The sequence below is a fragment of the Notolepis coatsorum genome (assembly GCF_963971535.1).
Source record: "Notolepis coatsorum genome assembly, chromosome: 15".
Lineage (NCBI taxonomy): Eukaryota > Metazoa > Chordata > Actinopteri > Aulopiformes > Paralepididae > Notolepis > Notolepis coatsorum.
Window position 1 is genome coordinate 87739698 of NC_140179.1, and position 17884 is coordinate 87757581.

General features: G+C 40.9%; 1 protein-coding gene across 1 annotated transcript in view; it reads left to right on the forward strand.

The window, feature by feature from the left end:
* shank3b (SH3 and multiple ankyrin repeat domains 3b) overlaps positions 1–17884 on the forward strand; it is a 103721-nt gene that overhangs the window by 46128 nt on the left and 39709 nt on the right. The window contains exons 2-5 of the mRNA XM_084331088.1: positions 296–467; positions 1515–1718; positions 10664–10735; positions 11522–11630. Of these exons, the coding sequence (XP_084187214.1) occupies positions 300–467; positions 1515–1718; positions 10664–10735; positions 11522–11630 (553 nt within the window). The 5' untranslated portion in view covers positions 296–299. The remainder of the gene's footprint in view (positions 1–295; positions 468–1514; positions 1719–10663; positions 10736–11521; positions 11631–17884) is intronic.

Genomic DNA, 17884 nt, shown 5'->3' on the forward strand with positions numbered 1-17884 from the left:
CGTATAATGTATGACGTATACCATGCCAGTTAGGGTACCTTGTATATACTGCACCTCTGTATACGGTTTACTTTACTTTACTCACATATATATTATATTATATATAGTATATATTCAGATTCAAATTCTTCATTGCCCATATTTATTGTAACATACAGTATATATAACTGATATACAGACCCTCACTTGCACCTTTGATTATACTGTTTACTTTCTCATATTCTTATAGTCAGAGTTAATTATATTGTTTACACAGTTTTTTTCTCATATTTCTTGTACGTGTACGTGTGTTTAGCTCCATGCCTCTGAGTCCGGCTGCTGATACAAAGCATGATCGGCCACGGCAACAGGCCGTTACCAACGGCAACCAGACTGGGTCTGTGGTCGCTAGGGATGATGAGGGGGAGGACACGCCCCCCGGAAACAACCTGGTCATCCGGATTGGAATCCCAGACCTGCAGCAGACAGTAAAGCACACACACACACACACTCACACACACACACACACACACACACACACACACACACACACACACACACACACGCACACCCACACGCACACGCACACGCACACACACACACACACAGACTGCTGCCTCTAGTCTGACCTTTACTGTGTGGTTTTAAGAGTTCATATGGTTAGGGTTAACCTGGTTAAAATGTATCTGGTTAGTGTTAATCTGGTTAGGGTTAATCTGGTTAGAGTTAATCATAGTTAGTGTTAATCTAGTTAGGGTTAATCTGGTTATGGTTAATCTGGTTAGAGATAATCTTGTTATGGTTAATCTAGTTAGGGTTAATCTGGTTATGGTTAATCTGGTTAGAGATAATCTTGTTATGGTTAATCTAGTTAGGGTTAATCTGGTTAGGGTTAATCTGGTTAGGGTTACTCTTCGATGTAATCTGGTTATGGTTAATCTGGTTAGGGTTCATCTGGTTACAGTTAATCAGGTTATGGTTAATTTGGTTAGTGTTAATCTGGTTAGGGTTAATCTGGTTAGGGTTTATCTGGTTAGAGTTAATCAGAGTTAGTGTTAATCTTGTTAGGGTTAATCTGGTTATGGTTAATCTGGTTAGAGATAATCTTGTTATGGTTAATCTAGTTAGGGTTAATCTGGTTAGGGTTCATCTGGTTAGGGTTACTCTTCGATTTAATCTGGTTAGGGTTAATCTGGTTATGGTTTATCTTGTTAGGGTTAACCTGGTTAGGGTTAATCTGGTTATGGTTAATCTGGTTAGGGTTAATCTGGTTTTGGTTCATCTTGTTAGGGTTAACCTGGTTAGGGTTAATCTGGTTATGGTTTATCTTGTTAGGGTTAACCTGGTTAGGGTTAATCTGGTTATGGTTTATCTGTTTAGGGTTAATCTGGTTAGAGTTAATCTGGGTTAGGGTTAATTTTATGTACAAATGTATCTGGGTTAATCTCTAACCCCCCCCCCCCCCATCTCTCTCTCTCTATCGCTCTTGTTTTCTCTGTCTCTCTTTTCTTCTCCCACTCTGTCTTTCTCTGTAGAAATGCTTGCGTCTGGACCCAGAACTGTCCGTTTGGAGCAGTAAGCAGCGTGTTCTGGTGACATTGACTCAGTCTCTCTCAGATGTTCTGAACTATGGTCTGTTCCAGCCGGCATTTAATGGGCGTGCCGGGAAGTTCCTGGATGAAGAGAGACTAATGAAGGAATACCCACTTCCCCCTATTACACCTATACCTTATCTGGAGGTAGGAGTGGTAGTACTAGTAGTAGTCAGGGGTGTAAAATACTTGAGTAATTGTACTTTGTTACAATACTTAAGTACTGTTTTTGGAGATTTGTACTTTACTTGAGTATTATTAGGTTTGTATACTTGTACTTTTACTCAATTACATTTCAGAGAAAAAAAACATTTACTCCTTGTATTTAATTTTTTTATTATTTTTTAAACATAACATCAAATTAGACACACAAGCATTAACAGTAAACATCCAATGAAATCACCATTTGAATCATTATAAATGTAGTTTACGAGATATATACCTAATATGCCTCAGGGCAGCTCTGGCTGCAATTGTAGCTTACCACCACCGGTATGACTGTGTATGAACGAATAATGGACTCTGTGAAGCGCTCTGGGTGTCATGAAGAGCGCTATATAAATCCAAGTCATTATTATTATTATTAATACTTGCTATCTAATACCATACATACATATGCTCCTGCTCGCTCACCCCCCCCCCAGACCCCCACTTGGATAATCCATCAATTTTCATTCGTTTCTAACCAGGCACTACAATTCATATGCTAGCTTTTATTCTCTCCACCACTTCTAACCAGATTGCAATGTTGGTTTCACTGACACCTAAAATTCTTGCTGTAGATATTTCTAGATAAATCACATCGAGATAATTAAGAACCCATACCTTCCGGCACATTTTTTCCGGTTGAATCCATCGTGATGCTATCAGCTTTTTAGCAGCTGTGAGACCGGATAAAACTAGTCTCTTTAGCTGTATAGGGGCTGCAAACTGAAATACATCATTCAACAGCAATACAGAGGGATGTACAGGTATGTTCAGAAATAAGAATACTGATAATTGCTGGGACACTTCTTTCCAGAATATCTTAACCGGTGGGCAATCCCAATACATGTGCATAAATGTACCCTCATCCCCATTTGTACATAAGGAACATAGGGAGTCTTGTTTAAGTCCCATTCTGTTCAATCTTATAGGAGTCAGGTATGTCCTATGAATATAATTAAGATTAATTTGTTGATGGTCCGGGTTACGTGACGCAATTCGAACGTTTGCCCAGACTTCTTGCCAATCAAAATCTATTTCCAAGTCTGGTATATCTCTCCTCCAGACTGAGTCTAGGGGGAGGATTCCATACGAAGACGTTAGTAAGTGATGATAAAAATCCGATACGAAGCCTCTCGATGTCTCTCTTTCATAGAAGAATTTGTGATATCTGTGGTGCTCAATTGGTATCCTTAATGGGACTCCATGAGCCTTCAAACAATCCAATAACTGTGCGTAAAAATAATATGTGGAACTGGTGAGGTTACATTTTTTATGTATATCTTGATAGCTACAAAAACCCTGTTTGTTGAAAACATCTCCCAATGTGTGTATGCCCTGCTTTTCCCATTTGGGGTATCTTTACATTTACTCCTTACATTTAAAATGCAGACCTACAAAGTACAAATCTTGCAGGTCCAACCATTTTAATTAGTATATTTGTTTCTCTGGCCGAACTAACGTTAACGTTATTAATCCTGCGGCCACACTTTATTTAAAAACAGCCAATCAAATCCCCATCAATGGAAAATTAACCCTCCCATACCCATGCTGATCGGTCCTTGTGCAAGACTAGAAAACGCGGATCTTTATTTATTTATATATCTACTTTATTTGCATTGTATAAATGCAACAACATTTTGCTTTGCAACTGCCAAGATGCAATGCAATAGATCAAAGCACTAAGGTACTAAGCTATAGATTACAGAACACTAAACTACATTAACACATTCTCTGCCACCACTTTGATCATCCTAAACCATTCTCTGCCAGTACTGTAAGTCTATGGAGATGTTCACCTTCTTTGCAGGGCTATAACTTTTTAAATTGTATTGCTAAATTGACATTACTATGGCCCATTCAACATCGATTAGCTATCGTTCAGGATGTAGGAACGTTTTACTTTTTCATTCACACATTCATACGAAAATACTGTCTAGAGTATAAACATGTTTTTATCGTTTTCTGCAGTATTTCCTAGAACGTGAGATATAGACATAAATGCATATATTAGATTATCAAATGCCGTTTGATACCGATCAACGTTATATTAAAAATGTCAACTGTAAATAGTCCTAAACGTTATGACTGATCATCCGCGGGTGAACGGAGGGGGGGGGGGTCGTTTATAATTCCGTGACCGACGTTAAATGATTTATGTAGTATGGGTGATATATAGATCAGAGCAGTTTGTATCGAAAATGATAAAGAAAAACGCTGAAACTCACGTCAGGGGGGCTGTACATTGGAGGTGGTTGGGTGGGGTGGGGGGGGGGGGGGTTGGGTAGGGGGTGGGGGGAGGTACACTGTACACTGTACATTGGAATATTGACAAAGCCATACTTGGTCATTTACTGTACATTGGAGGGGGTTGGGTTAGGACATTTGCAGGGGGCCAGTTTCGAATTGCAGTCTCCCGTAGGTGTTCTTTGACAGTGTTTTTGAAAGTGGGTAGTGATTCACATTCCTTTACAGCTTTGGGTAGGGCGTTCCACATTGATGTGGCATAATTGCGAAACGTGTTTAGTCCCTTGTTTGAGCCGAATCTGGGTTTAACATGATTTGTGGAGCTGTACATGGAGCTGTACATGTACATGGGTACCTTGGTCGTGTAGTGTATCTTGTAGACCAGGCCCATTGCAAGTTGCTGTACTCTGGCGTCTACTCTAAGCCATCCTAGGTTGTCAAAGTGGGCAGGGGTGAGGTGGGTTCTAGGAGTCAGGTCAAGCAGTAGTCTGACCAGTTTGTTTTGAGATGTTTGTAATTTTGTTTTTAGTGCCTTTGAGGTGCTTTGGTACCATGAGGTGCAAGCATAGTCGTAGTACCCTTGAATGAGTGCTCCTGCCAGAGTCTTCAGGGTATTCTTGTTTACCAGAGAGGATATCCAGATTAGCCTCTAGGATGGAACCCAGGTAGGTAATTTCATCTTTCCTTGTGACAATATTGTCCCCCACTGTAACTGAGAAGCCGTCGGTCTTGCTGAGTTTATTATTTGAACCGAAGAGAATGGACTCTGTTTTGCCCATGTGTAATGATAGTTTGTTATCGGCGAGCCATAGACTATGAGAGTAAAGAGTGAGTAAAGTATAAAGAGGTAAAGAGTGGCAGGAATACTACAGTAGGACTAGCCTCTCAAAGCATTTCATAATGATAGTCGTTAGTTATTCAGACTTGTTATGGCTGATTGTGTCAGAACTGGGACAATGGTGGCAGACTTTAAGCATGTGGGGACCACTGCCTGAGCCAGAAACAAGTTAAACATGTTGATGAATACCTCTGCCAACTGGTCAGCACTAGTCATTAAGACCTATCCAGGGATGCCAACCAGGCCAGCTGCCTTGCGTGTCAAAATGAGCAAAAAGGCATTTTTTTTAAAGCTTGTTGGAGAGAGGCGTTGTCTCTTGCCAGGCCATCATTGTAAATACGAATTTGTTCTTAATTGATTTGCCTGGTTAAATAAAGGTAAAATAAAATAAAGAGAGAGACATCACTGTTGTCTGTCTGTCTGTTTAGCTTGTTGGATAGAGAGACATCACTGTTGTCTGTCTGTCTGTTTAGCTTGTTGGATAGAGAGACATCACTGTTGTCTGTCTGTCTGTTTAGCTTGTTGGGAGCGAGACATCACTGTTGTCTGTCTGTCTGTTTAGCTTGTTGGGAGCGAGACATCACTGTTGTCTGTCTGTCTGTTTAGCTTGTTGGATAGAGAGACATCACTGTTGTCTGTCTGTCTGTTTAGCTTGTTGGGAGCGAGACATCACTGTTGTCTGTCTGTCTGTTTAGCTTGTTGGGAGCGAGACATCACTGTTGTCTGTCTGTCTGTTTAGCTTGTTGGGAGCGAGACATCACTGTTGTCTGTCTGTCTGTTTAGCTTGTTGGATAGAGAGACATCACTGTTGTCTGTCTGTCTGTTTAGCTTGTTGGGAGCGAGACATCACTGTTGTCTGTCTGTCTGTTTAGCTTGTTGGGAGCGAGACATCACTGTTGTCTGTCTGTCTGTTTAGCTTGTTGGGAGCGAGACATCACTGTTGTCTGTCTGTCTGTTTAGCTTGTTGGATAGAGGGACATCACTGTTGTCTGTCTGTCTGTTTAGCTTGTTGGATAGAGGGACATCACTGTTGTCTGTCTGTCTGTTTAGCTTGTTGGGAGCGAGACATCACTGTTGTCTGTCTGTCTGTTTAGCTTGTTGGATAGAGGGACATCACTGTTGTCTGTCTGTCTGTTTAGCTTGTTGGATAGAGGGACATCACTGTTGTCTGTCTGTCTGTTTAGCTTGTTGGATAGAGGGACATCACTGTTGTCTGTCTGTCTGTTTAGCTTGTTGGGAGCGAGACATCACTGTTGTCTGTCTGTCTGTTTAGCTTGTTGGATAGAGGGACATCACTGTTGTCTGTCTGTCTGTTTAGCTTGTTGGATAGAGGGACATCACTGTTGTCTGTCTGTCTGTTTAGCTTGTTGGGAGCGAGACATCACTGGTTGTAGTCAGTAATGGTTTGAATACCTTGCCACATTCTCTTGGGTTAGGGTTAAGAGTTAGGGCTCTTCAGGTTGTAGCTGGCTGCTCTTGGTTCACCTCCCTGTTCATCCAGGCTTTTTGGTCGAGGAAGGTGTTCTTATTAACAGTGACATTATCTACACAGTGGTCAAATAGAACAGAATGTATAATAATAATAATAATAATAATAATAATAATAATAATAATAATAATAATAATAATAATAATAATAATAATAATAATAATAATAATAATAATAATAATAATAATAATAATAATAATAATAATAATAATAATAATAATAATAATAATAATAATAATAATAATAATAATACATTTTATTTGGGGGGGGGGCCTTTCACGACACCCAAGGTCACCTTACAGATCATAAAAAACAAAGCAAAGCAGTTAAAAGTCGAGGTTAAAAACAAAACAAACAACAGGAAGTATAAAACAATGAAATTAAAATAACAAAACAAACAAACAGCAGGGGGTATAGAACAGTGACATAGGTTATAGGACTGTTAGATGTACAGTATATTCCTCCTGTAGATGTATATTCCTACCTCAGTGTCTGGCTGTAGATATACTGTACAGTATACTCCTACTGTACATGTGTATTTATCAGTGTCTGTCATGTGTGGCCTCCCATTCAAATAGGCTCCGGTTAGTACAGTCCTCTAGGAAACTACTCCTTCAGGCCATATTTTCACTGTCCTGATGATTTGACTCTTTTGATGAGAGAGGTAGTGGCATTAGTCGTAGTAGTAGTAGCAGTAGTAATAGCAGTAGTAGCAGTAGTAGTAATAGTAGCAGTAGTAGTAATAGTAGTAATAGTAGTAGTAATAGTAGCAGTAGCAGTAGTAGTAATAGTAGCAGTAGTAGTAATAGTAGTAATAGTAGTAGTAATAGTAGCAGTAGGAGTAATAGTAGCAGTAGTAGTAATAGTAGCAGTAGTAGTAATAGTTGCAGTAGGAGTAATAGTAGCAGTAGTAGTAATAGTTGCAGTAGGAGTAATAGTAGCAGTAATAGTAGCAGTAGTAGTAATAGTTGCAGTAGTAGTAATAGTAGCAGTAGTAGTAATAGTAGCAGTAGTAGTAATAGTTGCAGTAGTAGTAATAGTTGCAGTAGGAGTAATAGTAGCAGTAGTAGTAATAGTAGCAGTAGTAGTAATAGTAGCAGTAGTAGTAATAGTAGCAGTAGTAGTAATAGTTGCAGTAGTAGTAATAGTTGCAGTAGGAGTAATAGTAGCAGTAGTAGTAATAGTAGCAGTAGTAGTAATAGTTGCAGTAGTAGTAATAGTTGCAGTAGTAGTAATAGTAGCAGTAGTAGTAATAGTTACAGTAGTAGTAATAGTTGCAGTAGTAGTAATAGTAGTAGTAATCAGGGCCGCCTGGGAGAAATGCGAGGCCCTGTGCGAGATTTAACGCGAGCCCCCCCCCCCCCCCCCCCCCCCCCCAAGGTAAAAAAAAAAATATATATATATATATATATATATATATATATATATATATTTTTTTTTTTTTTTTTTTTTTTTTATACAGTCAACATATTCTTAAATAATAGCGCTGCCCGAGGCGGGGCATGATACAGTCAACATATAGCAAAAGAGAGAGCGAGAGAGAGCTCCCGTTCTACAGTCAATATACAGTGTACAGAGAGAGAGAGAGAGAGACACATTGGAAAGAAATTGAAATGCTATTTGGCCCTAAACAGAGAGTACACAGTGGCAGAATACCTGAGCACTGTGACTGAAGATCCTTGAGCACAGCCTAGCCATCGAGAAAGGCCGCCATAGGCAGACTGTGTGTGTTAGAAAGAGAGAGAGAGAGAACATGTGTGTTTGTCATGTGTGTGTGTGTTAGAGAGAGACTAGAGCATGTATGACAGATTCAAAAGGACAAAGATCAACACTTAAATCCAACAAGAAGAGGGTATACCAGAGAAACCAAAGCAGCAAGGAGCCAATGGCCGACATCAGCTAAATAGGCTAGCCAGGTACTGTGACACCAGGCCACACACAGCTTTGGCCAATGGCCCAACGCTACCCAAGCTACACAAACGACCATTCACACACAGCACATGTCGTATCTCCAAATGTTGTGAAGTAGCATATGTTTTGCCTGGAAAAAAACATCGTTATTAACAAAACATTCGGGAGGGGAAGGAAGGAAGAGTGGGGTAATGTCATGACATTTTCATTAATCCAAGTTACCTGCACGAGGAACGCAGGGCGAAAGGCCGCAACACAGGTCTCCACGTTGACGAAAGGCCTCTCGCTGGCGGGACAAAAAGAAGCTATGGCCAGAGCCTTGTCATGGTGCAGGCCCGACTACATCTTCTGTCAAAGGGCCTGCTATTCTCAAGGCTAACTGATAGCATCAAACAAACGTTCCCAGCTGACGCTAAACAGCTAACTGGCTAACAGTTAGCTCACACAGTTAGCTACTAGTAGTATTAGCTAGTCGACCAGTTTGGCTCCAGAGAGAGAGAAAGAGAGATAGGGTCAGGTGACTCAGGTCCACGGCGGGTATATAATCATAGGTTGACTCACCATAACGCAGTATCAACGTGGAAGGAGACTTTCTTGGCCCCACGGTGTAATTTCTTCTTCTTCTTCTTCGAGTACTTTCCGGCAGACTGGACACCTTTCGGCGTATTGCTGCCTAACAGATTTATCTGCTCACAAGTTCTCTTCTCCTTCTTTTGAAAAGACATCCACTCGCCTCGCCTCGCTCCTCTGAATAGGTTAGCTAACGCTAGTTAGCATTTAGCTAAGCTAGCTACTAGCCGACATCATGGCTATACCATGAAAGGCTCCGGCCATTTGTCCCGCTAGCGAGAGGCCTTTCGTCAACGTTCCTTGGTGACCGACCGACTGATAATGACCGACCTCTTTCTTCGTCTTGGCTGGCATAACTAAGCATAGTCAAAAGCTGCACGCGCGAAAATGTCAAACGCAGCCGACTCACGCTGCCACGCCGGCGTACCTACACTGTCTACACATGATGTAAATAAAACCACTCCCTTCGTTGAAACCAATGCTGCTGCAGAACCCCAGAGGCTGAGCTCCAATAGTGAGTATGTCTGCAGCTGCAGGACTGCAGACCCAGGAACAAGTCAGACACATTCTACAAACGTGTCTAATGTGAAATATATAAGCATATAAGCAAAACTAGATTTTAGGTCTGTGATGAAAAAGGGCCTCGCGGGAAGGGGGGCCTCGCAAAAAAATAAAAAAATTAATAAAAAAATTAATAAAAAAAATTAATAATTTTTTTTTTTTTTTTTTTTGCGAGGCCCCCCTTCCCGCGAGGCCCTGTGCGACCGCACTGCTCGCACACCCCCTGAGGCGGCCCTGGTAGTAATAGTAGCAGTAGTAGTAATATTAGTAGTAATAGTAGCAGTAGTAGTAATATTAGTAGTAATAGTAGCAGTAGGAGTAATAGTAGCAGTAGTAGTAATATTAGCAGTAATAGTAGTAGTAGCAGTAGTAGTAATATTAGCAGTAATAGTAGTAGTAGCAGTAGTAGTAATAGTAGTAGTAATAGTTGCATTTCCTTTTACATTTACATACAGTAGCAGTAGTAGTAATAGTAGTAGTAACAGTAGTAGTAACAGTAGTAGTAGTAGTAGTAGTAGTAGCAGTAGTAGTAGTAGTAGTAGTAGTAGTAGTAGTAGTAGTAGTAGTAGTAGTAGTAGTAGCAGTAGTAGCAGTAGTAGTAGTAGTAGTAGTAGTAGTAGTAGTAGTAGTAGTAGTAGTAGTAGTAGTAGTAGTATTGCGCCAATTTCAGCAACTAGTGATAAAAAACTCTGGATTGGAACCACTGGATACCTTTAAAGGTATACTATGCCGTCAAACAGCAACCTCTAGGCAAAAAAGCCCTGCTTGGTATTGCACTTTACTTTTTGGTTTTGGTCTGATATGGGGGTTGGAGTTTAGTCACTTATTGTACTGGTAGAACCTGAGATGTGGCCAGCAGTAGCAACCTCTTCCCCCTATCCCCTTCTCAACTCCAACCCCCACGCCAGACAAAAACAGTAAACTGTAAACAAAGCACAGTACCATGTTGTTTTCTTTTGCCTAGAGGTCTCTGTTTGAGGACATTGCAGATCATTTAACTGGTTAATGGATGACGTATGAATGTCAAATTAGAAAAGGGCTTAGGGTTTAAAAACCTCTACCTCTGTGCAACAAAGTGTTCATTATATTCTAACATGGATATGAGTGGCGACACGTTTTATATTGTTCCAAAAGCAACTGAATTGTGATTTCTATTTTGTTGTCCTGTTGGCACCACATTGATAAATAACTTGATAAATAAGTGTTTATGGATTCATATTTTGTTGGAACTTTAGATGAACTCATCTTGTCTTCTGTGTTTCATGGTTTCAGTTTCGTTACAAGAGAAGAGTTTATACTCAGAGCTACGTAGACGACAAACAGCTGGCAAAACTACACACCAAGGTATGCATGCACACACATACGGTTAACATTATGGTTAAAATGTGTCTCTAGTGTGTGTGTCGGGAGCATGTCTATGTTCCCCGGGTCCTATGTTCCCCGGGTTCTATGTTCCCCGGGTTCTATGTTCCCCGCTTTGATTGATTGATTGATTGAAATTTGTTTACCACCAGCCCTGATTCCAAACTCTAACCTTAACCAGTTCGAAAGAGGGCCTAAGCTTAACCGTTCGAAACAAGGCGGACATTAATAATTAATAAAATAATAAAATTTTATAAAATTTTCAATTTATTAATCAATCAAAGCGGGGAACATATAACCCGGGGAACATAGGGATGATCCCTGTGTGTCTGTAGTCGGGTTATGGTTAAAGTGTGTCTGCAGTGTGTCTGTAGTAGGGTCAGAGGTGCGTTGCTCATGGGACGGGGTTGCACGCCGTGGCACCGGATCTGTGAGCACGCACACGCACGGATGTACACGCACGTGCACACAGGAATGCGCTGCACTCGACTGATGCGCCGACTCGCTAAGTAGTACCCCTGGCTACTTTGCATAACAATAGCGCAGGTCGTCAGGTGTGTTCAAAACTTGTGAATGAAATGTGTTACATTCCATTTGTAGAGGCAATTAGGCATTGTCTTTAGTCTGTGCATACGCAAAGGAACATTTATGCGTGGGAGCGCGCGTGCACGTGGCGTCATTAAAACACTGTGCATTTGTGCAACCAGCTTTGAAATCACCAACGCAACCCTGAGTAGGGTTATGATTAAAGTGTGTCTGTGTCCTCAGGCCAATCTGAAGAGGTTTATGGAACATGTCCACCAGAAGAACACTGAGAAGGTCTCCAGGTGGTTGGAAAAAGGCCTCGACCCCAACTTCCACGATTCAGACACAGGAGGTAAGGAAACACACACACACACACACACACGCACGCACGCACGCACGCACGCACGCACGCACACACACGCACGCACGCACACACACACACAATATCTCCTTCTTGCTTCTGGTCATCAAGGAAACATTTTCTACTGTACAAACAAAAATACAATAACTCATCATTTCATAAACATTATTAACTTGAAAGTTATTTAGAATGGACATAGATATAGAGTAATCACCCTTCAATCAGAATAATAACCCTTTTTGATCCCAAACGGCTTCTGTTGCTTCGACAGCCAGCCGCAGTAGCTGCTGTGTTTAATGTATTTTTGGATTAAACCAAGTTGTATAAACAATGCAGTGATGAATGGTCTTTCCCAGTGAAGCAACATGTATTAACACTTTGAGTGCCAGCAGGGGGCGCACGATTTAGCGCTTGAGTGCCAGCGCTCTATTCAATGAGAGGGCGAGCACATTTGCAAACGCATAAACATTATCTACACAGGTCGAGCTACGCTATGCTTGTTAATTATGCTCACATTTGGTAGCATAGAGATTGTTTGAAGGAGTCGTCTTTCAACAAAGATTACATCAGACAACAGAGATAGAATTTATTCACAAAATGGATCACCATTCAAACCTTTATTTAAACTCAAAAGGCAACTGAGGTTTCCCTCAGTTACAGTCATGTCAAGTGTACATACAGAAATAAGCAAAAAAGCATATAAAATCACACAGCATATGAAATCATAACAACAAGACAACAAGACGAAGCAAAGAGCAAGGATAACAAATCAATTGAAACACGTGCAAATGTAGATTTTGATTGGGATGCAGTCTGGGCAAACGTCCGGCTATCATCACGCAACCCGGATCACCAACAGATTAATCTCAATTTTGTTCATAGGACTTACCTGACTCCTAGACGTTTGCATCTAATGGGTCTCAGACAAGACCCTCGATGCTCCTTGTGTTCAAACGGTGCTATTGGTACATTTATGCATATGTATTGGGAATGCCCTCCTGTTAAGATCTTCTGGGAAAAAGTAACCACTCAATTATCAGAATTTTTATCTCTGTCCATACCTACACTGCCTTCTGTATTGTTGTTGAATGATGTTTCTCAGTTATCAACCTCTGTACCAGTGGCGGCTCTACCACTAGGGGCGCTAGGGCGCCGACCCACCTGCTGGCCAGCTGCTGTTAAATCAGAGAAGAAGAGAATACAACTTTTTCGTTTTTGTGTTTTATAGCCCTATAAATAATATAAACATGTTTAAAATTAATAATATTTACTCATTTTAAGTATGTTTGTATTTCCAATGCACAATATAACGTTATTATCTAAATTAAAAAAACACCGTTTTCCAGAGCAGGAAGTGACATCACGTTTTTTTTATTTTTTTAATTTTTTCGTATTTCTCGGGGGCAATACGCGATAGCGCTCTGCGTGCGCGTCACAGTTTGATCGCTGTCTCCGTCACAGCCAATCAGTGCATACGGCGTTGTGCGTTGAAATATGACTATTATGTTGGAATCCGAGCGCGATTTGAAGCGGTCTAGCCAGCAGCGTGAACTTCCGTGAAGGATTTTCCATAGCCGCATTTCGCGGAGACGCTCTCTGATTGGCCGACGCCAGTATTTCTTTCCATGGCAGAATTTCACAGAGACGATATCTGATTGGCCGAATCCAATTTCTAGCTTCTAGCTTGGTTGAGATAGTTGTGTTGTTGTGAGATGCATGCAGCTGTTTGCCGTGCCGTGACTGCAAGTTCTTAAGCTTAGGCACTCTTTCAAAGTTGGTTAAGGTTAGAGTTTGTCTTAGAGCATGGCGATAGAACGCCAGGTAGTTTTGCAGTCTGTTCGAGCGGAAATGGACAAAGGTGTACTTGTTGAGTGTTGTGGCAACGAGCTCAGCTGAGCTAACACTTGGCTAACTGCTAACTTGGCCCTGGACGTTCAACTAAACAGTGAGTCTCTCTCTCTCTCTCTCTCTCTCTCTCTCTCTCTGTATCTGTATCAATCTTGGATGCAATAATAACGTTACTTACCACACTGACTATCTCGATGGCTCATTGATTTAACTACTGCAGCTCTCTCGGATTGAAAATACGTGGATTATGGCTTGTTCAATATCGTCTATGTTTGAATGAATGAATGAATGAATGAGAACTTTATTAACAGATTGCAGAATGGGTACAATACAGTACGGCTCAATACACACAATTGTTAAGGGGATGCAGACCAGAGAAAGACGTTTGTCTTGTTTACATCAGGGTCCCAGATTTTCGATTCATATCGATAGTTTAATAGCTAGCCTTGGCTCGTTTAACAATATGCAAAATATGTGTACAGCCCTGTACTCATACTGAAGTTATTCTTGGTATATAATAGGTCTGATTGTGTAACGAATCGATTCCACGTCGCGCTGTGTGTGAGAGAGAGAAGGAGAGAGGGAGAGATCTGCCTGTGTTTGTAGACGGGCGAGTTTTGTTTCTAACTTTTCTATTTATATATTGTGTTTCAAGTTGTGAATTAGAGTCTAGAGACTCTAGACTATACTTTATTTGACTGGTTGTGTGTTGTTGTAGTAACAGCTGAGCGACTCGTTCATAAGAGCCGATTCATTGCCGTGAGCGTGAGTCGAATCGCTCACGTCTGGCAATGAGTGTTGCGTGGTACTGTACTGTACATGTTTGGTATATGTTTGGTATAGCGCCCCCTAGTGGCGAAACCCACCGGCCGCCACTGCTCTGTACATGTAAAGAGACAAATTTTGTCCGGTCTTACGGCTGCCAAAAAGTTGATAGCATCACGCTGGATTCAACCGGATAAAATGTGCTGGAAGGTATGGGTTCTTACCTATCTCTATGTGATTTATCTAGAGATATCCACTGCACGAATTTTAGGTGTTAATGAAGCCAGCATAGCAGTCTGCAATCACCTCTACACTCTGGAGTGAACACCTCTTCTTGAGGGACATGGTGATCAGATATCTCCGCTGCCCTATGACATCAGGGAGGTCCTCTCACAGGTCTAAATAAGTTCTTCATACTGAATGATTTATTCATCTAAAAAGGCTTGGATTTTCTGTTTCTGGCTGAGATTTGGCAGAGAAGCATGGAATACGCACCTCTAATTGAACTGTGTTGCTGGATTGTACTTTTATCAGCACTCTCTGAGGGTTTCAGCAACTGCTGAGTCATACGGACAGCACTGGGGCTTTCTCCTCATTTCAACTACAGATAACCAAAGTTGGTTGTTCTTCCTATTTACCGACCCCATGGTTCAAAAAGTTATTTTATTTCTGAATTCAGTGATTTTTTTTATCCTCCTTATCATTAGGTTGGACAGAGTTATTATGGTTGGTTACTTTAATATCGACGTTGATGAAATATTTTGTAGTTTTACTGTTTTGTTTTTTAAAGGTGCTATAGATTCAGCCGCTAGATGTCACACTAGAGCACCACCATGTAATGTATCTAATCAGGTGCATTCCACGTGGAGACATGGGAAGTAGGGAGGGGATATTGTACATGCGTGCAACATGTAAACAACAACATTCATGTTGCACCCGCAAACATAATAATAATAATAATAATAATACATCTATTTTATATAGCGCTTTTCCAGGTGCTCAAAGACGCTTTACATGGGCAGGAGAGACAAACTATGGCAAAACAAAAAACAGAACAAAAATAATACATGACAAAAATAAAATAACACCGACAGAATTAGAGGTCAAAAGCAAGATTGAAAAGGTGAGTTTTGAGGGCTGATTTAAAAGATGTCAGGGTGTTTGCATCACGGATATGGCTGGGGAGGGCATTCCAGAGGGAGGGGGCAGCAGCAGCAAAGGCCCTGTCGCCCCATATAATAACAATATTTTGGGGGGGAACGCAATACTTTCATTCTGCACCTTTCTAAAAGCTCAGTGGATGTAATATTTTATCAAAAATTATTACTCTACATACAAATTGTATCCTTTTAATGTTACTGACCATGAATGTGTTTGTTCAACCTGTCTTTTCAATTCGATTATCTGCCCTAGAACAATCGTTGCATTGTCTCTCATTTGAGACGTTTTCTGTAGCTCTTGGCCCAAGTGCAGTGTTGTCTTCTCAGAGGCTGATTGTCTGGTCCACTCTTTTAATACACACTGCTACACACACAGGGTGCAAGGGCTTCTTACTTTGCCAACCTAATTTCCTCCACTAAACGCAACCCTAAAGTCTTGTTTGACACCATCAATAGCATTGTCACTCCTGCACCTCCTGAAGGGCCTGTCTTTTCAAATTACTGCAGTAACTTTCTCTATTTCTTTGTGAGTATGATTAGATATGTCAGGGCTAGCATCATAGATGAGAGATGTCAGGAATCAACCCCTTTTCTACTCCCTTTTCTGCGTATCCAACTCGGCTGTACATTTTGGACCATTTCTCTCACTGCTGTTTTGACGACACACAACATTTTAGAGATGAATATCAATCTGGTTTCTGTCAGAAGCATTTCACTGAAACGGCACTTCTTAGAGTCTCAAATGATATAATGATGTCTTCTGATGTGGGTGAATGCTTTGTTTAGGTGCTGCTGGATCTTAGCGCAGCTTTTGATACTGTAGATCACAGCATCCTGACTAAGAGGCTTAAGACAGTGGGTGGGTGTCTCTGGGAGCTCCCTGGACTGGTTCTTCTCCTATCTTTCATCTTTCAGACAGAAATGTTCTGTGTCAATTGGTCCCTACATGGCCTGAAACTGTTTCAGTTATTTTTCCTTTGGTGTGCCTCAGGGTTCTGTCTTGGGTCCTATATTATTTGATTTGTATGCTTCCCTTTATATTATTAGCACATTTAAAGGTATCTCATATCACTGTTACGCTGATGATATTCAGCTGTATCACTCCTTTAAGCCTGATGAGACTGACAAACTGTCAATTGTTTTGCACAATTGTCTGGCTGCCAATAAGGGCTGGATGGCTAATATATTTTTACAGCTAAATGCAGATAAGATTGCGGTCCTTATCATTGCTTCAGATAGCATAGCTTCCTAGGTTGCTCAGTGTATTGGGTCCCTTTCTTCAGCTGTATGGTATATCCTTGGAAATCTCTGTTATATTTGATCAGGCTATGTACTTCGATCAACATATCAAAGAGTTGACATGTACATCTTTCTTCCATTTAATAAACATTGCCAACCGCAGGTCTGTTGTAGCTATCACAACCTGAGCTAGAGTTGAACATTCACAAATGTATATCATCCTGGATAGAGTACTACATTTCCCTTTTCACCTGCCTCAGCAAGTTGTCCCTGAACCGTCTACAAATGGTCCAGAATGCTGCTGCAAGGCTATTGGATTCATTTGAATGTACATGTTTTCACATTATAGAGCCATGCACAGTCAGGCACCTGTGTACATCTGTGACCCGATTAGGTCACTGAGGTCTTCTGACCAGCGCTTACTGGTTGTCCCTCGCTCTGGACAAAAGTAGCCTGTGCCTTTGAAGTTACGGCTCCGACATTGTGGAACGTTGTTCCTATAGGCATATGATCTGACTGCAGTCTCTGTTGAACACCTTTAAAAGACTCATTCATTCAAACTGGCTGCTGTCTTGTAATTTTGTTTTGTAAGGTCTTTGTTGCTCATGTTTGATTGTTTGTTTTATAATTTGTTTTACTATTGACTTATTTTATAAAAAAAACTCTAGTGGTGGGACTCGATTAATTCTTTTTGAAATCACTGAATTTTTGTTTATCAATTCATTTGAGACTTTATCATTAATTAATCGAAATTAATCGCATTTTAAACACATCAATATGCGAAAAGCAAAATGTTTCAATTCAAATGGATTTAGGTATACGAGTGAATCAATGAATATACATTATACATACGTTTAAGCAGCAAATCTTGTTTATAAGCTACTACACAGACCAACAGATCAATGCAATGTTTAATGGGTCTCATTCACCAACATTGCCATAAGATTTCTCTTACGGCAACCACCTTGGAACCAATAAGACAAACTCGCCGACAATTACACCCGGATTCACCAACGTGTGGAGAGCCTGTCTTAAGTCTCCCTCTCTCTCAGGCGTTGCAGGGCCAAGGATAAGAGAATAACCAAAGACTCTAGCCACCCAACAACTGCCTCTTTGCCCTACTGCAGTCAGGCAAGCGCTACCGGAGTCTCATGGCCAGTACAGAGAGACTCAGAAGGAGCTTCTATCCCCAGGCCATCAGGATGCTCAATGGGTCTCATTCACCAAAATTGC